At 38.6% G+C, this 27,898-nt stretch overlaps 1 protein-coding gene and 1 pseudogene across 1 annotated transcript; one reads left to right on the forward strand and one right to left on the reverse strand.

Annotated features, from left to right (window-relative positions):
* Positions 1-11,000: 11,000 nt before the first annotated feature.
* LOC137708810 (inorganic pyrophosphatase 1-like) lies at positions 11,001-12,960 on the forward strand. Its single transcript, XM_068447962.1, has 4 exons — positions 11,001-11,451; positions 11,604-11,725; positions 11,849-12,050; positions 12,477-12,960. Exons 1-4 carry the CDS (start codon positions 11,314-11,316, stop codon positions 12,822-12,824), a joined length of 810 nt encoding a protein of 269 aa, XP_068304063.1. The 5' UTR covers positions 11,001-11,313; the 3' UTR covers positions 12,825-12,960.
* Positions 12,961-16,106: 3,146 nt separating this feature from the next.
* LOC137709001 (ABC transporter C family member 8-like) lies at positions 16,107-27,848 on the reverse strand (annotated as a pseudogene).
* Between the last annotated feature and the right edge of the window lie 50 nt (positions 27,849-27,898).

Raw genomic sequence — 27,898 nt, forward strand, 5'->3', positions numbered from 1 at the left:
ATTCGTCGTGAGAGGACTTCTAGGCCAAAGAGGTACTTGAAGACTTCTTCGGCCTAGTAAGGAGGCAACAGCCGAGATACCAACTGAAGGCCGAGCGATGTAGTAGGTTGGAAGGCAGAGATGTCTGGCCAAAGTGTGGCGAAATGAACTTGTAGCTAGAGTTGGAAAACCCAGAAATGACCGTTCTGGTTTGGGTCAATTTTTCCAATTGTCGCATTGGCCAAGCAGCAGAGAAGATTGGCGAGAATAGCCAAGCTCAGCGCCAGAGTATGACCACTGGCCAGGGCTTCGGCCACTGGCATGTTCTCAACCAAACACTTGTTTGACCGGGTGGAACAAATAAATTTGTTGTACCAGTAGAATAGGAAGGCTTCGTGTTCTCCCTTCCGAAGACTTGCCTTGCCTCGGCCAGCGAAGTGGAGGATGAAGGTGTTGTAGTTGAAGAAGTTCTTGTGTAGCTTCTGAACCTCTTCTTTCAAAGGTTCTTGACCATCTCGACTCAATGTTTCGACGGCTCGATCATCGAAGAGCGCCTTAAGGTTGAGATTTGATGGGCGTCTAAAGAAACCAACATCTATCAAAATGCCAGAGGGAGGAGTCCCAAGAATAGCCGAGACATCGACGATAGTAGGGTCGAGAGGGCCAAAAGGAAGGACTATGGTGTTGGTGGCCGAGCACCAGAGACTCAGCACTGCCATAAGGAGTTCTTTAACCAAGGCTAGTTCCATGGTCGAGAGTTTGATGGCATCGTAGATACTAAGAGCCTTCCACTCTTGGCCAAAGAAATTTTCCATTCGGACGACCCAAGCCGCCCAGGTGGCATTGGTCGTAGGCCAGGCTCCTTGAGGCTTTGAAAGGTCCCACTTTGATCAGTCGAACCCTTGTAGTAAGGGTGTCAGGCAGTGAGCCTTGAAGAGGGTGGTGATAGACGAAGGTACTGCATCCTTGAAGAGTGGCCCCAGGATTTGATGGGTAGTGCTCAGGCCTTTCTCGAAGCATAGGGTTTTGATGGCGCTCCGATCGATGAAGCTTTTACATTTGCTGCATTTGTCATTGAGCTTGGAAATAAAGGTGTTGGAAGTCATTTTGGAAAACCTGGAAGAGTTTGGAAGATTGGCGGAAGTATGTCTAGTTGGTCGAGGGCGACTCGCCAACAGAATCTAGTCACCCTCGTCGCTCTCATCGTCGTAAAATAGAAAGCTTTTAAGATTTGTAAATTTGATAATATGAAGAAGGGTCATTAGCGACATAGTCATACCTCTCCCAAGATTATCGTCGACTATTTCTTCTAGAAATTTGTTCCGACGGGTGGGGTTATTTTCTCCAGGGCAAGCGCAGCCGTTGGCCCTAGGACTACAAGTCCCTCGAACAACGGAGCAATCCCTAGATTAGCCACGACCCTAGGGACGGCCCAGGTTACTTGGCAAGATGCTGTTGGTCGTTCTTCCGTTCGGGCTGGGAATACCGAGGCAGGGGGAAAATTGCTTGTTGCGGTTGTCCCAGTAGTGTGGCTGGAAATCATGTGGATCTTCCGTTCCCCCTTCTTCGTGAAGTTCTTGATGCATTTTGAGGGTCGGGGAGCTTCGCCGGCCAGTTCAGTTTCCGAATGAGGCCGTTTGCCTTTTGAAGGTTGCACGGCGGTTTTGCTCCTCTTAGAAAGAACAGATTTCTTCTTGGCCACAGTCGCGGCGATCACATCCGCTTTCTTCGACGACCGACCATCCGAGAAAACGAGATCACATTTGCAAGGATCAGTGACAATAGAAAAGAGAAATAGAAGAAAAGGTAGCCGTCTACTTCAGGTCGGCTCTTTGGATTGGGGAGCAGAGATTTTCTTTGGCTGATCGTCAAAAATTTTGTCGGTGATGTTTTCGACATTAACCCTAAAGAAGGCTCTAGTGTACTCATCCCACCAGTCGCCGAAAGTGTCTGTGCCGAGAGATTCAGGAAGAGTTGGTCGAAGGCGAACTGTTTTGCATCGATCCTGAAACTCTTTCTCGGAGTCTATGCACTCCCTCTCCGATGAGACAGAAAGGCTTTCTTGGCTGAGGAGTGAACGGGAAGTGAGTAGAGGTACCGGACAACGTTGAAGGTATCCGAGTTGTCGGGCTATGAAGTGGGGGTGGTAGACTTCCTAACTCACTCGGCGATAATCACAACCAAAGGGAAGGTCGCGTGCTAGCACGATCGACCCCCAATTTTTGCAAAAGGCAATATCTTCACTTTCACTCCAGGCTGATGTTGAAAGCCTAATGGAGCAAGGGTGCTCTTGACGACGACACACTAAAAATTCTTTGTTAGAGATGACTTCTAGGCCAAAGAGGTACTTGAAGACTTCTTCGGCCTGGTGAGGAGGCGACGGCCAAATTGCCAACTGAAGGCCGAGCGAGGTAGTAGGTTGGAAGGCAGAGATGTCTGGCTGAAGTGTGGCGAAATAAACTTGTAGCTAGAGTTGGAAAACCCAGTGGGGACCGTTCTTGTTTGGGTTAATTTTTCCAATTGTCCCCTCGGCCAGGCAACGGAGAAGATTGGCGAGAACGACCGAGCTAAGCGCCAGAGTATGACCACTGGCCAGGGCTTTGGCCACTGGCATGTTCTCGACCAAACATTTGTTTGATCGGGTACGACAAATAAATTTGTTGTAGCAGTAGAATAGGAAGGCTTTATGCTCTTTCTTCCGAAGACTTGCTTCGCCTCGGCCAACGAAGTGGAGGATGAGGGTGTTGAAGTTGAAGAAGTTCTTGTGTAGCTTCTGAACCTCTTCTTTCGAATGCTCTTGACCATCTCGACTTAGTGTTTCGATAGCTTGATCATCGAAGAACGCCTTAAGGTTGAGATTCGACAGGCATCTAAAGAAACCGGCATCTATCGGAATGCCAGAGGGAGGAGTCCCAAGAATAGCCGAGACATCGAGAATGGTAGGGCCGAGAAGGCCAAAGGTAAGGACCATGGTGTTGGTGGCAGAGCACCAAAGACTCAGCGCTGCCATAAGGAGTTTTTTTATCCATGGCTAGTTCCATGGTCGAAAGTTTGATGGCATCGTAGATACCAAAACCCTTCCACTCTTGGCCGAAGAAATTTTCCATTCGGACGACCCAAGCCGCCCAGTTGGCAATGGTTGTAGGCCAGGCTCCTTGGGGCTTCGATAGGTCTCTCTTGTAGTAAGGGTGTTAGGCAGTGAGCCTTGAAGAGGGTGGTGATAGACGAAGGTACTGCATCCTTGAAGAGTGGCCCTAGGATATGATGGGTAGTGCTCAGGTCATTCTCGAAGCGCAGGGTTTTGATGGCGCTTCGATCGATGAAGCTTTTGCATTTGCTATATTCGTCATTGAGCTTGGAAATAAAGGTGTTGGAAGTTAGTTTGGAAAACCTGGAAGAGTTTGGAAGAATGCTTGAGAGGATTTCTGGGATAAGAGGTTGTTTTTCTGGGATTTCGAAAGGAAAATGGCACAAAATGACGGGGATTTCTGGGAAGGTCAAACGTCTGATAATTTGAGGCGTTTTGATTTTCAAATTTGATGGAAAAATCGACCAGGAAATGGCCAATCATTTCGGATATCTCGGGAATCTCTAAGGATAGGATCAAGGTTCTCGAAGACACACGATTGCGTGCTGTGGCGAAATCAATGTATTAATGTGGAAGAGATGTTTCGGCTGTCGCATGTTTTCGAGGATCATGATTGAGGGCTGCTAAGTTAATCAAAGGAGTGACACGCGGCAGGACGTGCAGGAGAATTCAGGTCGTGTGATTGCACTTCATAAATGCGCTCGATGGATAAGACGTATGAGGCTTTTCGTTATCCCATGGGTATCTCGTAGAGTTCCCTTCTTCAAGGTCGAAATCGTCTAAGGATTCTTGGCCAAGGACCTTTGCGCTCCAAAATAATATTATTGGGCCGAGTGTAGGTTTATGTTCGGCCCAAAACTGTTTCATACATACTATGGGCTACCTGGGGGTCCCGGGCCATTCAGCAAGGATGGTCGAGTCCTATCGCAAAAATGAGTAGTTTGGATGAGCAAAGGGGTTGAAGAAGTCCTAGTGCAATTTGGATTCTCGACCAACAATGAATATGGCCTCAAAAGTGGGTGAGTTCAAAGTCCTAATAGAAGTGGGATTGGCCAAGATAAGATGGATGAGGGTAAGGAGTCCTAGTTCGAGTATGGTTAGGATTGGGTTTTACTGCTATAAATAAAGAAAGGAATGTGCAATTTAAGGACCTCCAATTCAACACACAACTGCCCTGCGCAAACCTCTCAAGCATCTTGAGATTTTTTATTTTCTTTTTCCTGCCAACACATCTTCAGTTTGGATAAACAGCACTGTGAAAGCAATCGGCGAACATCTTCAGTTTGGATAAACAACACTGTTGCTGTAGAATCAGCCGACCGAGGAGCACCTTCAGTTTGGATAAACAGCACTACGTCGAGGTCAACTGGTTACCTATCCAAGTCTCGGTTGAGAAGGGTTTCCGAATCCTATTGGCAGATGTCATCTTATTAGCATTCTCGGCGAAGTAAGGTGTTACGGGTTACGACATTCGGCGTATTGAACGCCGAGTGATTTTATGATTGGATACTCACAAGTGAGTTTCAGAGTTCGGTATTCGGACGGCCGAACCACATTCACCATCAAGATATACATCACCATTGAATACTTGTGTTCGTACAGTCTGGTGTCGATTTGACGTGCTTATACTCTCACGAATATAATCATTGTGACCAAACCCAACGCCGACGATTTGTGAACTTCCCAGAACTAGTAGCCTTGTCTTCAGGCTTGAGAATCTAAAGGCCGGGATTTGTTCCTTCCTCAGCCGCAGTCGCAAGATAAAGAAGTCAGCAACGCGCTTAACGTAACATCAACAAATTTTACTCCTCAGCCAAGCTCGGCCGACGAGTTGGCATGCCCCGCATTCAACCGAATGACGTAGTTAGCTTATTAGTTACTCGGCCTGTGCGTCACGTAGGCTTTGTAATTTTTAGGGTCAACAATACCTTTGATATTTTGATGACTACTTCAACAGAGGTCGAGCGCATTTTGACATCTTTAGAACTGGCGTGAGCTAGTGCCTTGCATACATAAGGTTTTTCAATCACTATCTCAACCACGTATATACATCATATCGGGATTCATCACCCTCGGCTGATGCATAACTTACTGTTGAATTCTTATAAATCGTCCCACAGGTTGGAGTATTCAAGATTTTTTCTTCTTTGAGCAAATAATCATATTGCTCAACGTGTTGAGTTAACTCATACATATCTTGAAAGTTTACCTTTAAGAATTTCTTCTTGTATTCCACATCTAGGTCATTCTAGGCGAGCCTAAGAAATTCGACTTTGGGGATGGGTGCTTAGCACCAATTCTTGGTTGATTTAAGCCCAGTAAGAAATTCCATTGGTGACTCATTAGATGACTGGGCCATTTTAGCCAAAGAAGATACTGACATTTCCATTCCGGGTTGATAGAATTGCTTATGAATTTTCTCAACCAGTTACTCCCAATTTTGTATAGAATTTGGTGGAAGGTTAATGTACCATGCGAAGCCGTACTTGTCAACGAGAAATTAAATAGTTGTATTATGGAAATCATTGTTGACATCTCCACATTGGGCGGTGAATCTAGCCACGTGTTCTAATGAGGACAAAGATGATTCCCCAGCGAAGAGACTGAAATCTGGGAACTTAATCCTCGGGGATAGTCAAACCTTTCGACAAACACCAAATATGGATGGATAAGCTTTGGAAATTTCAGCTATTTTTCAAGGCCGAATCGATCATTCTCAGAACTTCAACCATATCCACAGATTTCGTTTTCATTCTTCAGCCAAATTCGGCCGAACTAGTGCTTGGCTCACCATATGTTTTTTCAAGATCGATCGTCCCAGGCTGAGTGAGTTCTACCTCGGCCTGTACCAGTGGCAACCTTTCCCCTTTGAATGGAGCATTCTTTAAAAAGGCATTATGACTGGGCTAATTGATGGGCCCCTTCTTATGAGCTTTGTTAACTAGAATTTCAAGTAATATATTAGTCACCAAGCTATACTGACGCACTGTGTCATGTAGGTTTTTCACCTTTGTCCAAAAACTTCCTTAACTTGCCTAGATTATTTTTTCAACCGTCTTTGAAAGAAAGATTTAGACGGTGCACCAAAAATTTCATCGTCACAATCCTCTACCAAGCATTCAATAACACCATCTTTTGCCACCTTGGTAGTTTAGGTGAATACCATGGCATTATGGTTTTTATCGCCGAGATTAATTTTTGTTCCTTGATGAGCCGTGTTTGGGGCTTCAAGTGTCAGGGGAATCCTTTGTGTACGATGCATTATCTTGTACTGGACTTTGAACTATAGGTGCTAAACTGCTAGTCAATTTACCCATAGCTGTTTTCTTTTTTATTGACCATATTACAATGGTCATGAACTTTGTAGCTTTAGCACTAAGTCCAACTGGGCATGCCAAAATGTTGACCCTAAAAACTACTTGGCCTACGTGACACGCATGTCGAGTAATTAATAAGCTAACTACGTCTTTCAATTGAATGAGGGCGTGCCTACTCATCGACAGAGCTCGGTCGGGGAGTAAATGAATGTTGATGTGGCGTTGGACACACTGCTGACTTCTTGATCTCGCGACTGTGGCCAAGGAAGGAACACGTCTCGGCCTTTGGGTTCAAGAGCTTAAAGACAAGGCTACTCGTTCTGCAAAGTTCAATATCAAATTTGGCTTTTAGTGTGGCGAATGTAGTAACTTGGTAACACATCACTTTGTCGAGATGGCTAATGAGATAACTTTTCCAACAAGGATAATCCTTGTTGACTGAGATTTGGATAGGTAACTAGTCAGTCTTGAAGCAGTGCTATTTATCCAAATTGAAGGTGCTCCTCAGTCAACTGATTCTACAACCCTACTGCTGTTTATCCAAACTAAAGATGTGTTGGCGGAAAAAAGGAAAATAAAAATCTCAAGGTGTTTGAGAGGTTGTTTGTGCAGGGCAGTTGTGTGTTAATTTGGAGAGGCTTTGAATGATGCACTCCCCTCTTTATTTATAGTAGTACCTTCTTTAATGGTTGAGGTAAAATTTCACTCGGACTAGAATTCCTCAACCTAATCTGATTAGGTTTTGACCAATCCTAACCCTATAGGATTCTGAACCAAGCTCCTTAATCACTCAGATTCAATCCCTTGATTCTCGACATCTTTTCTGATTCGAAGCATCCTTAACTTCTGAAGAATCCTTATTACACTAGGATTCAACCACTTCACCCGTATCCAGGCAAAACCATCTTCTGATAGGATTCGGCCGAACTTAACTGGACTTGGCCCATGGTAAACAATATTCCCGATGTTCCTTATTGGACCGAGAACAATTATGGGCTCAACCCAAAGTGTTATTTTGGGCCCAAACACAATCAATTCCAAACCTTATCATCAACTTGACTATGAAACTGTCATCAATTTGATTCTGTAAAAGTAAAAGGATGCTCATGGAAATATGAATACATCCAAGAAAGGAAAAGAGTAAAACATATGTTTCACTAATGAGTGTTATTCCAACATGAAGAATTAAAGGTATATTATTCCATTTTATAATTTATACTAACCTCAAGCTTCTCATTACACAAATAATTTTAACTGCAAAATTTCCGAGGACGTAATACCTTAACTATTAATTTATGAGTTACAAATGATAATTAAATCTGTGTTTAATTTTTCTTTCCCATAGTTTAAGCATTGTGTTTCATCGACGATTTCACCATGAATAATCATTTTCTAAGATAAGGGAATTCATATTGCAAACTGGATGATTTGTGGTTGTTGACATTTTGGTGGCATCAGTTTTTCTTGCAGCTTGACCAACATTTAGCAACAAGCTGGGAGCAAATTAGTTGGGCAACATCCCATTCCCCACCCCCCCCCCCCCCCCCCCCCCCCCCCCCCAAAAAAGAAAAAAGAAAAACCCACTTCACCCCATCCAATCAGCTGAGCTTTGGTGGAGGCCAGCAATATGCCTAGCAAAAAATTGACTAATTCAATACCCGGCCTACTTGACGCCAAGCTGATGTCAGCATGACATTAGCCATGTGAATTACATTTTTTGGTGTGGTGATGGTCCACGTGGTGTGGTGATGGTCGTTGGATTTCCATCGGCTAGTTTTCTGGATTGTTGGATTTCCAACGGTAAAAAAAATTTGAAACTCAAACCCATGGCTAGTGACATGGCAAAATCTGGACCATTTGATTTCCAGATCAACATTCCAGGTTTTTCTGCCTAAAAAAAATATGGAAAAGAGAAAATGTCAGAAATCTTACCGTTGGTCATGTGTCCAACTGTTGGATTTCAATCTTATTGAAATCCAACATTCCAGATTAATTAACTTAATGAAATTTATAAAAAAGAATATTTAAAAATACAAAAAATAAAATAAAATAAATTTTTTTTCTATAAATAATTTCTGAAATTTAAAATAAAATTATTATTTTATAAAAGAAATTAATAATATTTTAGTACAAATTGACTAGGCTATTCAGTTTAGTCAATTTTTATTTATTTGGGTGGATTGAATTGACTCTTTGACACACCCCGATCGAGATCAGGGCATGCTGGCCGTCACGTGGAAGTGACGTAACCATGTGCACAGTGCGGAAGCTAATAAAATAATAATAAAAGTAGTACAAATAAATAAAAACCAGCTTTACACAAGTAAGAACAAACATGTGCAAGTGTAAGTGTGAAAATAAAGTGTAGAGCACGGAGACCTAACGCAGTCCGGGAGAAAACGACACTACAAAAGTGCACCCGAAGGTGGTCCTACACTGGTGATAGTCTGTCAGATATGCCAGGAAAATCCTCAGGGAAACCACCAAATGTGCTAGCCAACTAGAACCTGGAGGGGCGCAAAACAAAAGCGTGAGTGGGCAAAAACAAAGCTTTTCAAAAACCATTTCATAAACAAGTTCTAACCCCTCGCCGTAAAACCTGTATACTTCCCAGAAAATAGAATATATATATATATATATATATATATATATATAAGTCATGCTCAGAAATATGCTATGCCAAAACCTCGAAGTAAAAAAAATGCAAGTGCTCAGGTAATGCCAAATCCAATGCCATGTAATCTGTCTGCCGGAGTCACCTAACGTGACCTGTACGGCTGAATCTAGAGCTCAAATCTCCATCTCACTAACTATACCTGCACACGAGTCGGAACCACCTAAAGTGGTATGTACGACAGGACTGTGCAGCTAACTTGGATCCAAGATGAGCGTGTGGTGCGGGAGGTGAACATCACGTGAAGGACTGTGCCCAACTCTGGGCGGGAGCACTAACACCGGGGGTGCAGGTTATGAGCTCTCTATGTGCCTCTCAAACACTACTGAACATAAACATAAATCATACTTACCTGGCACTCACCTGTGCATCCACAGCACCAATACACACACACACACACACACACACACACATATATATATATATATATATATATATATGCAACTAACAATGCATAAACAACGGTAATATAATGCATGACATATAAACGAATAAACGTTTTATAGCACTTTCTGGGAAAAGTATAAGTATATAGGTATATACGGAAAACCAAAAGCCCACTCACTGGTATGTGGAAGGGTCGTAACCCCCTTACCTCGAGTGACCACACTCGTCCTTGGGATAGGTATCACCTATATGCGAAACAACTATAAAAACGTTAATTTTAAAGCACATAACCAACCTTAAGAAATAACTTCTCATACAATGCTCAAATGGGGTGTATGAATACACCAACGTGATCTACTCAACCTCAGGAACATCCCCATATTTTTAGAAAAAATTTTCACCATCGCACACTGACGGCGTCAGTTAACGCCGTCAGGAATATTCCGTTAACTTTAACGGATTCCATCAACGGCGTTAGGAATATTCCGTCCAAACTGACGGAATATTCCGTCGTCTTCTCTGGTGAGGCTCCGGCGCCGTTGCCAACGTCGAAAAATCGGGAAAACTTCAAATCGTCTTATCTTCTTCGTTTTTCAACCAAATTTCACAAAAATTGGTACGAAATTGAAGCTTACAACGAGAGGAACAAGTTCATACCACTTTCAAGTGCTAAAATCCACTGAATCTCGCCGGGAAAATACCCCCAACTCCAGCCAACCTCGAAACTCACGATCTCGACGTCCAAAACCTTCAAACGAACCACCCCGAGCCTCCTAAGGACGTCACCAAGCTTCCTACAAGCTTGAAATTCTCAAAAACATTAGAATTTACGTGTGCATGAACAGTGACAAAATCGAGGTATCCTGAGTTCGACGTGAAAACGAAGATAACCTTACCTGAAATGGGTATGATTGAACTCCTACGGAGCTCACGAGCATGAATATGTACTTTGTTTCTTCGATCTGTGAAGATTTGGGTGGTTTCTAAGGTTCTCTTTGCTAAGTTTTTATGTTTCTTTCAGATTGTGTACTAGGATAGAAATTCATTTTATATATTGTAAGAGTAAAATCCTAAAAAATCTATGAAAGAAGTCCATACAAATCTAAGGAAATCTATAATGGAAATCCATATAAATTATCAAAATAAATTCTATTAAAATCTTTAAAAATCTGCCACTTAAAAAAAGTCTATTAACATCATCTGAAATCCAAATTGACTGTCACATCTCTAATTTTAGTTAACCAACACTTGTAATAATCTAATCATTATTTAGTTTACAAAATTTAGTTTCGTTAACATTAGCGCTATAGTTAATAAAGATTTTGATTAAAATATAGAACCCAAACCGACACGGTTCCTCCAAATGTAGAGGTGGAATGTGACGCAGCACTTAGCAGCCAAAAAAAAAAGGTAAAATAGGATGACCGACTGAAGCATGCTCAGAATATTCCCCATTGTTAGTGGTAAGTGCGTTCCAAAGTTGGGCAGCCACCAGCCACCAGAATGAACTCAATTCCCTTCGAATATTCCTCATATTCCCGCGTTTTACTCATCTTATCCCCAGACTCTCCACCATCCGATCTTCCAACCATCCGAAAGTTCTTGAATCCAACGGCCACAACCCCATCACGCACCCAACAAATATTAGCCAAGAGGGCATTCGATTCCAGATAAATCTTTATTCACGTAATATTCCGTTAGAATTTTAATCGTATTAGCTACTAATTACACACTTGGATTGCTATAAATACCCTTCTCTTCTTTGTTTTTGTTCAGAAGGAATTATAACAACCAAGAAACACTCTTTAAGCTTGTTCTTCTACTTCCGTGTGTGTTTTTTTCTCTTGGTGCAAAAATTTTCAGAAAAAATGGCAGGAATTGTGGTGGTTTTCGACTTTGACAAGACAATCATTGAGTGTGATAGTGACAATTGGGTGGTGGATGAATTATGTGCCACTGATTTGTTCAATCAACTTCTCCCCACCATGCCTTGGAACTCTCTCATGGTATGTGTCGTTTCTAATTTCGTCATATGTTTATGTTGCATATATATATATATATATATATATATATATGTTGTTTTTATGAATTTTTTGGCTTAGTTTCATGTTGTTTTTAATTAATATGTGTTAATTTTTTTGACAAAAAAAAAATGCAGGATAGGATGATGAAGGAGCTTCGTTCGCAAGGAAAAACCATTGACGACACTGTGGAGGTTCTGAAAAGGACTCCAATTCATCCAAGAGTTGTGCCAGCCATTAAAGCAGCTCACGCTTTAGGGTATGTCAACCCCCTCCAAACTTTTCTTTCTTTACACTACTCTTTTTTTTTTTTTTTTTTTTTTTTTTTTATGAATAAGAAAATTAATTTGTGGTGGTTTTATTGTTTTTGTGGGGTTTGCAGGTGTGATTTGAGGATTTTGAGTGATGCAAATCTGTTTTTTATTGAGACAATTTTGAAGCATCTTGGATTAGAGGAATATTTCTCAGAGATCAACACCAACCCAAGTTATGTTGATGAAGAAGGAAGTCTTAGGATTTCACCTTACTGTGATTTCACTAATTCCCCTCATGGCTGCAGCCTCTGCCCTCCCAACATGTGCAAGGTATATTCATATTTTAGAAAAATTTTACAATTTTCAGAACTCATATATATATATTCAAGGGATGCACCAACAGAATTAGAACAAGTGGGTCCAAAAGGCTTGGAAATTATTACTCTATTTTTGCTTTATTTTCTGGACATCCTATGACCACTGTGTTCTATTTGTCAGCCCCCAATCTTTAATATGTCATAATCAATAAGGATTTTTACATGAGGTCACTATTTTTCTCATGCATACTAATGACTTCATATAAATAACATACAATACATTAATCGCATCCAAATTTGAATGCCCTTTCTCTATTTAGATGACTTTAGTGTATAATATTTTTTTTTAATGTAAAAACACAATGTTTAATAGACTCTATTGTTGAAAATTAACCAACCATGAAGTTATTAATTTAACTGTACTTTTAATTATTTACAGAGTGTGATCATTGAAAGAATCCAGACTTCTGTATCAACCGAGGGGAAGAAAAGGTTAATCTATCTTGGTGATGGCAGTGGAGATTACTGCCCGAGTTTGAAGCTCAAAGAAGGAGATTTTGTGATGCCAAGGAAGAACTTCCCACTTTTTGACCTAATCTACAAAAACCCATTACTCATCAAGGCTGGCATCCATGAATGGACTGATGGGGAGGAGCTTGAGCAGATTCTGCTAAACCTAATCAACTCAATTTCCATTGAAGAAAATGCTCAGTTTCTTTCAGCTGATTGCAAGTTACAGACTATTTCTGTTGAGGCACTACCTCAAGCTCTCCCTGTCCAGCAATAGTAAAAATTAGTTAAATAATTACTCTCATTGTGTAATGTACAACTGTGTGTGGTTGGTTGACCTAATTGATGTGATAGCGCCAAGCAAATTCATGGAAACCCTTAATTTTACCCTGACTTTGTTTTCTTAGGTTGGAAACCAAGTTTTGTAAGTTTTGAGTTTTCTTATTGATCAAGAAATTGGATCAACATAATCCTTGAGAAAAGAAACAAAGTCGGAAATTGCTTTTTTCTTTTCCTTCTGAAAAATAAAGGAAATTATAGCGGATTCTAATACTATGAAAGGTCAAATTAACCTAATTATAACAGTTACCACATTATGAAATTCACAAAACCAAACACATAAAACTAATTGTCATATTCACGTCGCAGATATATATGGTAGACTATCACCTACCACATTTGTTAGGAGAAAAACATGCTAAACAGAAATTACGAGATTCAACTCCAACTACATTGCCATGTTTCACTTTTCATGCAAAAATCCATTAGATTTCTATACATGAGATCTAACTGTTGACTTTTCAAACCATTTAGTAGCACATATCATAGAAAAACTAATATTAAAGATTGAAAATGTTGGTTTTCCGCATTTATGTGCTTTCCAATTGTACTTTTTATATGGGCTGTGACATTCTCACAAAGTTTATAGCCTGCCGCGGAGGATCACCTTCATTTTGTTTCTCTCTGAAGAAACAAGTCACCTCTTTCTTTTTCTTTTTTTTTTTTTTTTTTGTCAAACAATAGATTTTGTTAGATTAAATGTTAGATTAGTCACCGGGTTCAATTCTACGCCGTCATGCAAAAGTTGAACATCTATTTACTAATAAAACATTAAGTAAGGATTGTCACTTAATACTAGGTTCTAGTGTTATTCCTTCACTTGTAAGTCAGATGTCTAAGGTTAGATTTTTGCCGAAGATAAATTTAAACCACATTATTGCTAGCACATTGTAAGGATAAGTTCACCCTCTTTTCCTAGTATAAATAACATTGTTTATTCAGGAAAAAAAAAGTAAGGATTGTGCAGCTTTAAAAAAAGGGAATTGTTATTAACATTCCAAAAATCTTATTTGGCACTCCAAACTTTCTATAATTAGAAAGAAAAATACAGTTGTGATGAGTGTAGAATGAAATTTTTAGATTGCTAATGACAGTTCTCTAAAAAAAATTAAAGAAACAGAAAAAAACAAAAGGCCATTGAAACTCATTTAACTGGCAGGCTTTAAGGTCTAGTGACATATTTACATATGTTTTAACTTTTAACTGTGGTGCATGCATATGCCAAATGGGATTTTGATCCTCGCCTTCTTAGTCATGAAAGGCAACTTTCCTAGGCTGAAAAGTGGGCTGAGTCCACAGAGACTGTTGTCATAGTCTTATAAAAGAAACCGCTCAAACGAGGAAAAGATGATGGTTCATGTACCCTGTATTAGTTGGATAGCGAAATCAACTTAAATTAATAGTTTAGATTTATTGTCCGTCAAAATATAAGATGCATATATTTTAGCAAAACCGTTAAAAAAACTATGGTATCCATATCATCATCACAAATTAACAATGTACAATCTCATAAGCTATGAACAAGAGCATAAACATATCAACATGATGTATTTGAGTGATATTTTTTTTTTTTTTTGAACAAATGATGTTATGTACACAAGGGGGAAGGGGTGAGCTTGGCCTCACAATGAGCTAGCAATAATGTTGTTCAAATTCTCCTTTGGTGATAATCGAACCTAAGACATCTCACACATTGTATCTAGAGGGTTTTAGAGCAGTTTAATCTGCAAAATGTGATAACAGTTTTGTACAACGGACATGGTCGGTCTAATGTTTTAGAAGGTCCTGTGCAAGATTAAAATGAGGCCCTAGTCTAAAGTACAATTTTGTATGTAAAAAAATGGCAAAGGCAATGTGTCTGCCTCCTTATGTTCGATTATGAATCAACGTATGCTAAATATGAGTAATTTAGAGTAAATTGTCATTTTACCCTCACTCCTCTACAACCCAACCCCACTCCTCATTCATATTTAATATGACATTATTTCTCCTTATAAAAATATCATAATCGAAACCACTCATGTTTTTTTATCATCATCTAATATTCATCTTAGAAAACTTTGTTCGATTTAGAGACCTATATGTGCCAAACAAATCATTGTTATGACAATGGTAGCATCCTTATAATTTACTGTTTATTTTTTAATTATATTTGGATGACTATTCTAAATCAAATGTAATTAGATAATCTTTAAAAGATGACCAAAAGCATGAACGATTCTAATTAAGATGTGTATTCGATGAATTTGAATTGTCATAAATGATAAACTAGCTCTTGCATTATATATTGCAGTAAGGTTGTCAAGTGCCAAATCATATATTTTGTTGCCTGCCTACACTTTTGTCTCAAAGGATAAAGAACGTACGTGAAGATAATAAAAAGTGGTGAAAAGTGCTTCTCTTAGAAGTAGTAGGGTACTTCAAAATATGCATGATAATATGCCAAGTGGGCTTTAGGAGAAGCACCTTGACCTTCTTTTTTCTTGCGTAACATCTAAATTTAGGGGCTCTTTTAAAAACAATTTCGTTTTCCATTCTCTGAAAGAGTTCATTTTGTAGATCATTTTTACTTTATTTCCCTGCAATGTGAAATTGTGGAAGGAAGTCAAATGAAATGATCAAGTAATTAAGGGCATATTAACTAAATAATTGGTTACCGCTTGAATGCTACTGCTTTTGTCAAAATTATATTCAATTATATTCATATATGTCTACAAGTATAAGAGACCTATAAATGTTTGACATCAAGAAACTTGTAGTGCCAATCTAATTACCAATCCATTCCAAACCTTATCATCAACTTCACTATGAAACCATCATTAATTTGATTCCGTGGAAGTAAAGGGATGCTCTTGGAAATATGAATATACCCCAAAAGGAAAAAGGAAGAAAGGAAAGGAGTAAAACATATGTCTCTACAATTAGTGTTGTTCCAATATGAAAAGTTGAAGGTCCATTATTCCATTTCATAATTTACAGTGACCTCAAGCTTCTCATTACACAAAAATAATTTTAACAGCAAAATTTCCAAGGACATAATTCTTAATATTAATTTATAAGTTACAAATGATAATTTGATTAGTGTTTCTCTCTCCCACAATTTAAGCATTGCGTTCCATCGACGATTTCAGCCATGAATCATGATTTTCTTGGAGCAGGGAATTCATATTGCAAACTAGATGATTTGTGGTTGCTGACATTTTGGTGGCATCAGTTTTTCTCAGCTTGACCAATATTCAGCAACAAGTTTGGAGAAGTAGGAGGTGGTATCCAACAGCCTTGAAAGTAGTTCATACTCCACCAGCTTCCCTATATTTTTAAACAAAATCACATTACATATTAGCTTTAGGATTTAATATCCAATTACCAAAACAGCACATGCCCTGCTGTGCGGATTAAGCACATAGGCTTGTTGCGCATCAGCTTATTCGTATTTTTTTCCTTTTTTTTTTTAAAATTTTTTTGATGTATTAAGTTTGATTAAAATATGATCAAAAGATAAGAGAATACCATAGGAGAGGGTTTAGGATGGCATCTGTTGAAGAATTAATGGATGCAGAATGGCATCTGTTGAAGAATCAATGGAGGCAGTAGCCTCATCGAGAACTAAAATTCTGCTCCTCTTGAGAAGGACTCTTCCAAGGCAAAAGAGCTGGCGTTGCCCGACACTCCAATTTTCCCCTTCATCACTCACTGTTGAAGTCATTATAGTTATAATTACAGAACAATATGTCTATAGTTGGAACCGGGGATTAAGTAAGATGTTCATGATTATGTTTCTCATTCTTTCATAGGAAAGATTATAAACTCACCAGAGGAGTCGAGTAGATTAGGTAGGTTGCTGACTTTCGCCTTAAGTTGGCACTTCTATAGAGCCTGCAAATGAAAATGTCCTTAAAATCATACTAGTACGAAACAGTGTTGGAGTAAAATCCGGTTCTCATAAGATTTTGTGGTCTCACAATCATTGTACGTTACTTGAGTGTCAAGTTAGGATTAGGGAATTAACTTGGACTTTACCTGTTGCAGAAAGGAATGTAATATTAAATTGTTATTCTTGCTAAAGGGGTTCCTAATCCTGATTGGTTAAGGAGATATAGACATATTCAGTTGCCTATTAGGTCTCAATGATGGGCTAAGCCTATTAGGTTAACATGCCTATATAAGTGAAGGTCCCTGCGTTTGCTGAGTTAATGCAATATTCACAAACTCCCCATACGGTTTGATTGCTAAGGATCAATACAACGTAGAAGACTCTTTGCGCACCAGGTTTTCGTCCATGGCATCTTCAGGTTAGTTACTTGTGTTTTAATCTATATAGGCTAATAAAGTTTTACATGTGGTATCAGAGCGTAGCTTGTATGATTAAGACCTTAAAAGAAAATTAAATTAGAAAACTCGGTAAAGTTCTTTCTCTGTCGTTCATCATGTTATAGTTTATAGTTTTCTAGTTCAGTTTGTGCCTTCAAATAATTACGCATGATGGCTGCTATGTTTTTCAATTGTCTGGCATGCAAATTGGATGAGGGGCTTACATTCTTATATTGATGTGCATGGATGCCATGTTAATTAACGTATTGCCAATATAAGGACTAATTGAAAGACATTGAAACTGGACATATATTTGCATGATGGATTGTTTCCAAGTTCTAGTAAGACATGTCTGATATAAAGATTAATAATCCGACATGCATAAAGTAATATCTGATCAAGTTTTTAGGTATCGCTTGTTTGATATCGATTAAGCAAGCCGTAGCGGCTTAATTGATTTGAGTGGTCTCTAAATCCAAAGTCCTATTGATCAAATTGTATTGTTTTAATTATAACAATTATAATAATCTTCTTGCTCGTAAGTGTGGATTATTTTAATTGGTTCAATTAGACAATAGCATGGTATGGAATATGTACTGTAAGAATTTGTGGAAGGTTTTCTTCTTGCTCGTAAGTGTGGAAAATTTTTCATGAAAGTAATTCTTATAACTATGTATTTTAGTGCCACATACATATTAACTTTCTTGCCTATAGGTGTAAGTTAATTATGTTTTGAAGTTATGGGGATTAAGTATGTATTGTTTGTTTAATCTTCAGTTGTCAATGCTTATTTGAATTTTAATTCAATCCAAGCTCTAACTGGGACCAACTATAAAAAGTGGAAACAAGACATAGAGATTGTTCTAGGTCTCATGGACTTAGATGTTGCTTTGAGAGAGGAAGAACCAAATGTTCCTGAAGAGGACGACTCGACCAAGATTAAAAACAAGTATGAGAAGTGGCATAAGGCAAATAGGATGGCAATTCTCATTATGAAAAGGGCAATGTCTGACACTGTGAGAGGTGGTATTGCTGACACGGATAGTGCTAAGGAATTTTTGGCATCAATTGAAGCTAAGTTCAAGGAATCCGACAAGGCTGAAAATGGAAACCTTATGAACTCATTGATGACAACCAAGTTTGTCGATGGAAGTGTGAGGGAGCACATATTGCGGCTGATTGATATTGCTACTAAGTTGAATGCTCTAGATGTTGCAATTAGTGATCCATTCTTGGTTCATGTGGCTCTCAACTCTTTGCCTTCGAAGTACTCTCAATTGAAAAGTACCTACAATGCTCAAAAGGAAGAGTGGGATCTTAATGAGCTTATAGCTATTTGTGTTCACGAAGAGCAGAACATAAGACATGAGAAAAGCAAGGTTGCTAATTTAGTCCACACCCATGCTAAGAATTCAGTCAAAGAAAATTACAAAACCTCCTCCTACAAAACTAAGGGGTCTAACAACTTTAAGGTAGCAAGCAAACCAAATGGTTTGAAGTGTTTTTTCTATAAGAAATTTGCTTAGCATTTGAAGAAGGATTGCCAAAAGTATAGACGTTGGTTGGAGAAACAAAAGGCTAAAGGTAAGAACATTGTGTTTGTTTGCTTTGAAACTAGTTTGGTTGATGTTCCTTCTGATATGTGGTGGCTTGATAGTGGTGCTTTTGTGCATATTACAAATACCTTGCAGGGGTTCATAAGCAAGAGGGTGCCAAACAAGGATGAAGTAAGCGTGTTTGTAGGCAATGGAGAAAGAGTACCGGTGGAGTTCATTGGAGTAGTTCGACTTGTTTTGGATTCTGGTTTTATTTTAGATTTAGAAGATGTTATTTATGTACCTTCCATGAGAAGGAATTTGGTTTCCGTTGGCAAACTCTTCAGGAATAAAATTTTTTCGAGTTTTAATGAAGATGGTTTCGATATTAATCATAAGTTGAATTTTGTTGGAAGTGGTCTATTTGTAGATGGTTTATTTAAGATAAATTGCAAAGTTCCATTTGTCCCCATAAACACCGTAGGAATTAAGAGAAGGATTTCAACCAATGAAACTTCATCCAAGTTATGGCATAAACGGTTAGGACATATATCAAAGGAACGAATGCAAACTTTAACAAAAACTGAAATTTTGCCACCACTTGATTATCAAGACATGGATGTTTGTGTTGAATGTATAAAAGGAAAAATGGTTAATACCAAAAAGAAGGGTGCAATTAGAAGCCAAAATCTGCTAGAACTTATTCACACCGACATTTGCGGTCCGTTTCCTACACCAACACATGATGGTTTTAAATATTTCATCACCTTCATTGATGACTATTCAAGGTATGGCTACATATATCTTTTGGCTGAAAAATCTGCTGCGTTTGAAGCTTTTAAAATATATAAAGCTGAAGTGGAAAACAAATTGGACTTAAAGATCAAAGTTGTTAGATCCGATAGAGGCGGGGAATACTATGGCAAGTATGATGAAACTGGCCGTCGTCTTGGACCTTTTGCACAGTTTTTGGAAAAGAATGACATTGTAGCACAGTACACTAATCTTGGAACACTTGAGCAGAACAGAGTTTCGGAAAGACGAAATAGAACTCTTAAAGATATGGTGAGGAGTATGATGTGTTGCACTAAGTTGCCAATGTTTTTGTGGGGTGAGGCTATAAAGACGGCGAACTACATCTTAAATAGAGCTCCTAGCAAATCTATTCCAAGCGCTCCATATGAATTATGGTACAAGAAGAAACCGAGTGTATTTCATCTAAAAGTTTGGGGTTGCAAGGCAGAAGCAAGAGCTTATAATCCATTGGAGAAAAAGTTAGACCCAAGAACCATTAGCTGTTTCTTCATTGGATATCCTGAAAGGAGCAAGGGTTATCGGTTTTACTGTCCAAATCATACCACAAGAATTATTGAAACTGGGAGAGCTAAGTTTATAGAAGAGTCGGTTGGTGATTTAGAGGTTGAAAGCTTCAGTTTTGAAGAAGAAAATGAAGTAAATAATGAACAAGGAACTGTTATACAAGAAGATATCGTGGTTAATCCCACCATGGCAGTATGTGTAGAAAGTCCACCTCCTAATGCTCACGTGGAAAGTGAGCAGCAAGAAATTGCACATGATCACCATGATATGCCAATCCAAGTGAGTGATCCCATAGTCCCTGCTAATAATGTCGATGACCAAAACCAAGTCCTTTTGAGAAAATCCCAAAGAATTAGAAGGCATGCAATATCGGATGATTTTATTTGTTATCTTCAAGAATCTGAATTTAATCTGGGAGAGGTTGATGATCCAATTACATTCAAGGAGGCCGTGACTAATTCTCAAAATGAAGAGTGGTTGAAAGCCATGAAATTTGAGCTTGAATTAATGAGTAAGAATGGAGTTTGGAAGTTAGTACAATTACCAAAGGGGTGCAAAGCTATAGGATGTAAGTGGGTATTCAAAACCAAAAAAGATTCTAAGGGAGACATAGAGCGATATAAGGCTAGATTAGTAGCAAAGGGGTTCGCTCAAAAGGAAGGAATTGACTACGATGAGACATTTTCTCCGGTTTCTACCAAAGATTCATTTAGGGTCATAATGGCACTTGTAGCTCACTTTGACTTGTTCCTACACCAAATGGATGTAAAAACCGCATTCTTGAATGGTGATTTGGATGAAGAAATTTTCATGAAGCAACCGGAAGGGTTCATTCAAGAAGGGAGAGAGAATTTGGTGTGTAAGCTCAAGAAATCCATTTATGGTTTGAAACAAGCCTCAAGACAATGGTACTTGAAAGGTTTCATTGAGAACCCGTCCGATGAGTGAATATATCTAAATTTCAGTGGGAGGCATTTTGTAATCTTGGTCCTTTATGTAGATGACATTTTGCTAGCTAGCACAAATCTTACCCTACTCCATGAGACAAAGCTTTTCTTGTCTAATAGATTTGAGATGAAGGACATGGAAGAGGCATCTTACATCTTGGGGATAGAAATTACCAGAGATAGGAAGAATAAAATACTTGGCTTATCTCAAAAGGCTTACGTTGAATGAGTTTTGAAAAGGTTCGAGATGCAGGATTGCAATGATTGTGACATTCCCATGGCAAAGGCAGATAAGCTAAGTAAATCCCAATGCCCTAAAACTGAAACTGAAAGGGCAGAGATGGCTGGAAGACCTTATGCTTCTCTTATTGGCAGCCTCATGTACGCACAAATGTGCACTAGACCCGACATCGCTCAAGCAATTGGTGTTTTGTCTAGATATCAATCTAATCCAGGTTTTACTCATTGGATGGCTGCAAAGAGAGTCATGAGGTATTTGAAAAGGACTAAAACTTATAAACTTTGCTATAGAAGGACAAATAATCTCAAGTTGATTAGCTACTCGGATTCTGATTTTGCAGGGTGTGCGGATTCTCTCAAGTTTACTTCCAGCTACGTTTTCATGCTCGATGAAGGAGCAGTGTCTTGGAAAAGTGCAAAACAAGGGGAAGTTGCAGCGTCTACAATGCAGGCTGAATATGTAGCTTGCTATGAAGCCACTTCACAAGCCGTGTGGTTGAAGAACTTCATATCCAACATGAATGTTGTCGAATCGATAGCTAGGCCAATTCAGTTATGGTGCGATAACAAAGCTGTTGTTTTCCGTGCTCGGAACAACAAAAGGTCTAATGGAACTAGACATTTGGATCTCAAGTATAAGATGATTCGCAAGGAAGTTAAGAAGCAGCAAGTTAAAATTGATTACATTAATACTAAGTTAGTGTTCCATGTGTATGTGAAAAACATGGGCTTAGTTTTCGATTTTGATGCACTGAATTAGTGGGAGGTTCATGTTTTAGTTAGTTCCTTTGCGTTGATTGTGGAGTTAAGTCACTAAGACTATTAGCTTTTGGTTGGTTCATGAGTTTGGATTATAAAGTTTGAAGTATTTTCAGTTATTTTTATTATGATATTGTTGATTGTTTTATATATCTGTCTGGCTGTTTGAATGCAGTTATCAAGTAAAAAGTAAAGTTAATGCTTTAAAGTCACAACCATTTACAAGATGATATGAAGAATGTTTTCAGATATTGTTTTCATTAAGGGAAGAAAACTAAGGTGTTCTGATATAGTTACACCAGTCATCATGCTAGCACTGACTAGGCTTTTGACATAAGGTTTCAGTCATTATTCTTCATTCATTTAACAGTTTTTGGAGGGCTTCATTTGAAGCATTAAGCAGACTTACATGGTCTGATCAAGGAGGACCTTAGAAATTAAAATATCAATATATTACATCAAGTCTGATATTTATATTTCGATTTTCTCACTTATTGATGTTTCATGAGATTAACCATACTCACATATGTGATTATGAAGACTATGGACATTACCCTTGTCCAATAGACTTGTTAGTTCTATGTGATTGTGCTAGTTGACAGAAGCTATAAGGAACTTTGAGTTTAAGTGATTTCCATGGCCACTAAAGTAATCCTGATTTGGTTTCTCTTAAGTTAAGTTTCATACAATGCTTGTTTCGACCAAGTGGGAGAATGTTGGCGTAAAATCCGGTTCTCATAAGATTTTGTGGTCTCATAATCATTGTACGTTACTTGAGGATCAAGTTAGGATTAGGGAATTAACTTGGACTTTACCTGTAGCAAAAAGGAATGTAATATTAAATTGTTATTCTTGCTAAAGGGGTTCCTAATCCTGATTGGTTAAGGAGATATAGACATATTCAATTGCCTATTAGGTCCCAATGATGGGCTAAGCCTATTAGGTTAACATGCCTATATAAGTGAAGGTCCCTGCGTTTGCTGAGTTAATGCAATATTCACAAACTCCCCATACGGTTTGATTGCTAAGGATCAGTACAATGTAGAAGACTCTTTGCGCACCAAGTTTTCGTCCATGGCATCTTCAGGTTAGTTACTTGTGTTTTAATCTATATAGGCTAATAAAGTTTTACAAACAGAACTCATTGTATGTAATGCCTAAAAACATGGTTTCATTAGTAAATTTATGCAAGGAAATACTTTTTCATCATTTAACAGGAGTCAATTAGCTCACCCTCCATATCTCATCATCAGAGGAAAGGCCTAGAGGATCCAAGTTGGTTCGAATGCTACTTCTGAAAAGAGTTGGCTTTTGAGGGATGATGCTGAGCTTCATTCTCAAATCTTTTAGACCCATTGTCCATAAGAATTTTACCACTGGCCGGCTCTACACAAAGCACTTATTAGGGTAGTTTTTCTGCTTCCTGTCCTTCCCATAACTCCTACTCTAATGCCTTCTTTGAATGTGCATGTAATTCCCTTTTGAACTAGCAGAGCATTTGAACGATATTTTATCTTTAAACCAACAAAAAAGAAATAATCAATGGTTAGAATTTTAAATCGATCAAATGATAAGGTCGTTAAAGAACAACAATAATATATTGTTAGAACCAATCAAATGTCAAGTATATAATATATAACTATTGCACAGTTTATTTCGAATAAAAAAATTTAACAACAGATACAATATATATAAATATAATCACTTAATGAAATTACATATAAAATCACAAATCACTGACTTGTTCTTTGAAGATAGAGACTTGCAGAAGCAATCACCTAAGACAGAAATTCGCCACTACACTCGTCCTTCAGAGCCCTATGGCCCATCTTTGACATTTAATATATACACTCAAACCCTCCAAGTCTAAGGCCCAAGGTCCATGACTTTGACTCAATTCTTTTCAAACTATAAGTGAGTGAACTCACTTATAAAGGTGACTTTCAATAAAAGTTTGGGCGATGTGGGACTGGGAGTCCCTCATAAACACAAGTTCCAACATATATTACCTTTAGAGAATAGAGCACTATCCTACCCTTGGTAGGCCATGAATATGGTGGCCTCTTATCCTCCACAATTGCTGGAGGCTCTGGCGGCATCATCATGAATTGTTTTATCCTTTCAATTGAGATAATGTAGTTCGATAAGTTGTAATACCATCGAGTCCCAAAAATCTTTGTCCTCGTTATTGATAAAGCATATGACAGTGAAAGCCTTATAAGCCTTGCAGATATTGAGAAAATTTGTTCAAGATAAACACCTATAAGCACCATGAAATTTAAACAAGGATTGCTCTAATAAGTACCTGGAGCAACATAACCCTTGGGGAGTAAGATAAGTAAGAAAGCAACCATGAAAAGGGTCAAATTCTGAAGTGCTTCTGTCCTTAAAATTAACCACTACATGGTTGCGTTAGAATGAAATAACAGTCGAGCACCTGTGTCAACTAGTTTCAAGTAGTTGTGGAAGAATCTGTCAGCCATTTTAGAAGCTCTTATGGTAACCACTCTAAGTGATGTCTCCGATGCATAGTTCATAACCGGAGCTTTTTTAGTTCCCTTGCAGTGGCTAGGTAATACCCCTGAACATAATTTGCGGCAACCATGGTGAGAATGCCTACAATGAGAACTTACCATGTCACAGAAGCCATAATTCCAATCGTTGTTAGTAGTTCAATGCCAGTAGACACAATGAAGATCATGGAGAAAGGTACATCAAAATCCAAAATACTTAAATCAGATGAGGCTTGAAAAAGTAGAAACATCGAATGGTTTTGATAACAAGTGATTGAAATACAGTTAGGAGAGTGCATAAAGTAGCATTTTGACTACTCACTCGTATCAAAATCCAACCAGCAGGGGTTGCGTCAAAGAAGAGCATAGGAGCCTTAAATATAGCATCGTTGAAACCAGAAAAGAAGGCTTTGGAAGCTTTCAATCCCATATGAGCTGTTGAAAATGACCTTAGATATACAAACACAGCACTAAATGTTGAAATAGCTGTATAAACGCTGATGAGCATGCCATTGGTTATGTTAGGCATTTGAATGCTTAGAGTTAGCCAATAAGTTGAAACAACCTGAAATCCAATAAAACCAGATTATGCCATTATGCCTAAGATTAGAAGAAGAGTTCCTCTAGACACAAGAAAATAATCCCGAATGGGTTTCAATCCAACATCACCAATCCCTTTCTCTTCTTCTTCTATTAGTTGCACGCCAGGCACACCCTTCACTGAAATATCCTCTTCACTGTTATTTGTAGTGAGGTAAGCCGCCTAAAGTTCCTTTGGCCGAACTATATCTCCCTTTTCAGATTATCCTTGACTTTGATTATTGGAAGGACCCAATGTTGTTACCGTATCTCTATGAGCATGTACAAGCTGCTCAAATGTTGTTCCTACTGTCAAAAGACTCTCATAGCTTCCAGATTGAGTAACATGTCCAACCTCCATTACCTGCAAATGAAACAAGGTTTCATGAGAAAAATAATTTGAATCTTTATTGCACATAAAGTTCGAAAATGAGTTAATAACAACGTACTAGAATTTTATCAACTTCTGAGAGGAATTCAACTTGATGAGTCACCAGAAGTACAATTTTCTTTGCTAGAATGGCCATGACGCATTCCTGCATAAGTCATTCAAATTGAGTAAACTCTTTCCACAACGAGATTACTAAGCTAAATGTGGTTTTCACACTTCTAAAAACGCTTGAACTTTGTCTTTCTTACATGCAATAGAGTTGCACTAGTATGGGCATCCACTGCACTGAAAGAATCATCAAAAAAATAGATATTAGTGTCACTATAGACAGCTCGGGCCAGCTGAATCCGCTGCTTTTGTCCCCCACTCATGTTAAGCCCCCTCTCCTATTTCAGTAAGATCACCATGGTCAAAACTATCAATGTCCTTATCCAAAGCACAAGCTTTTATGGCATTCTCATATTTGTTCTTATTCATTGGCTTGTCGTAGAGTATGTTATCATGAACTGTCCCACTTTGTATCCAAGCAGTTTGAGAAACATAGGCTATGGTTCCAAATACAGCAACCTACTTGCAAGCATTAATAAAGTTAGTGTCAAGACTAAAAAACATAGTACATCCAGTATATTGAAGTTTTCATCTGTTTTAAACACACAGTTCCTAAAATTTTCGGCATTTCTCCAAGTATAGCATATAGTAGTGATGATTTTCCAGCTCCAACTGGTCCATAAACTGCAATGTTTTGCTCCCTTTGCACTTCTAAATTCACATCTCTAAGAGTTGGATCGGTTGATTGATCAGGATACCAGCTGAAATTACCCTTTTTCTATTCTTAAGCTCTTATGGGAATTTTGTGAGGGCAACTTCCTTACTTCATCATCTTTCAGCTCGTCATCAAGCAAAAACACATTGAGCCTGTCAAATGAAACCTTGACTTGGATCATCATTGAAAGAGCCTCTAGTATCATTCTTACAGGTTCCCCCATGCTTCTTAGTGAAGCTAGAACCGTGAATATGGTACTTGCATTTAGAGGGACACTTTTGAAAAGGATACATCTGAGAAAGACAACTAACAGATAACGTTGGGTGACATCCAATACATCAAAGTGCCATAAATCTTTTTAAATTGCGAGTCAAACAACCATTTGAATTCACGCTCACGAAGGTAATCAACAACGTTTTTAAATTTCTCTTCCCAGGAGTGTAACTTGATGATTTTCATACTGTTAAGGATCTTAGAAGTGGCTCTAAGTCGCTAGTCTTAAGCGATCATGAATTGGGACTGACACTTTTGAAGTGCCTTTGCAAATGGCACGTACAGGGTACCACAAATCAAGAAAGGAATCAAACCAGGAAGAGCACCAAGACCCACCACCCAAAAAAGAACTCCAATGGCAAGGAATAGTTTCAACGCATAGCTCCATGTGGAATGTAGCCACCACGGGAACTCGCCCATTCGATAGGCATCAACTGCTATATAATTTACAATCTCACCAGTTGAGTGTCTTCTCTTTCTCAAGCTAGAAAGTTTTAGCTGCTTTTGATAAACTGCCACCATCAAGGCTAACCTCATCCTCATTCCAAACCTCCTCGCGTCGAAAAACCAATGTCTCCAGCTCAAAGATTCAACCACTTTGGAATAATTAGAGACCCCACAATAATGAGGTCTTCAAAGAAAGAGGCATTTTCATTATTCGAGTAATTTACAAAAGCATACAGTATAAGAGGAGAAACTACAATTGCAATCGCCCTGATAAATGCAAATAATGCTATCCACATATTTTCTTTCATGTAAACTTTCACTATCATCTGCAGAACCAGGTTCCCGGTGCTAATTGAGCCCTTCTCCCTTGAAAGCGAATCCCATGCATGAGCAAACTTTTGGTATGCTAAATCTGCTTCGTCTTCAAAAACAAGAGAAGGGATGTCTTCAAGAGCTAATGTTTTCGAGGAATCCAATTTGAGTAAACGATTAATCCAAGAAAATGTCAATTTGCTCAGGAAACTAGCATTATCCAGTTCTGATTTCTGGCTATTTCTTATCGATTTGTTAGCCAATAGAGGTTCAGATAGGCTGTTATCTTGGGCATGCTGATGAACAAAGTGACTGAGGTTTCTAACAGCACATAAGAGAAGTAACAAGCTCACTGGCCATGTCATTGCATCAAACATCTCAATGCTATGAGTTCTTACAAGTATTTCGATGTTTAAAGCTGAGGCCAATGAAAAGGAGGAAAGCCACCAAAGGGAGTTTAGGATTTTGATCCACTTGGACCTTTGAACAAGCAAGGAAAATGTGAAAAAAAATCCAAAATAGTCCTCAAACAAAGTAATCCAATCGGACAAAATGTTCTGATTGATCATCATTGGCTACTAAATCCCATAAACCAGCAGCAAAATATGCAATGCTAGTAAGA

Source organism: Pyrus communis, chromosome 11 (assembly GCF_963583255.1).
Source record: "Pyrus communis chromosome 11, drPyrComm1.1, whole genome shotgun sequence".
Classification (NCBI taxonomy): Eukaryota; Viridiplantae; Streptophyta; class Magnoliopsida; order Rosales; family Rosaceae; genus Pyrus; species Pyrus communis.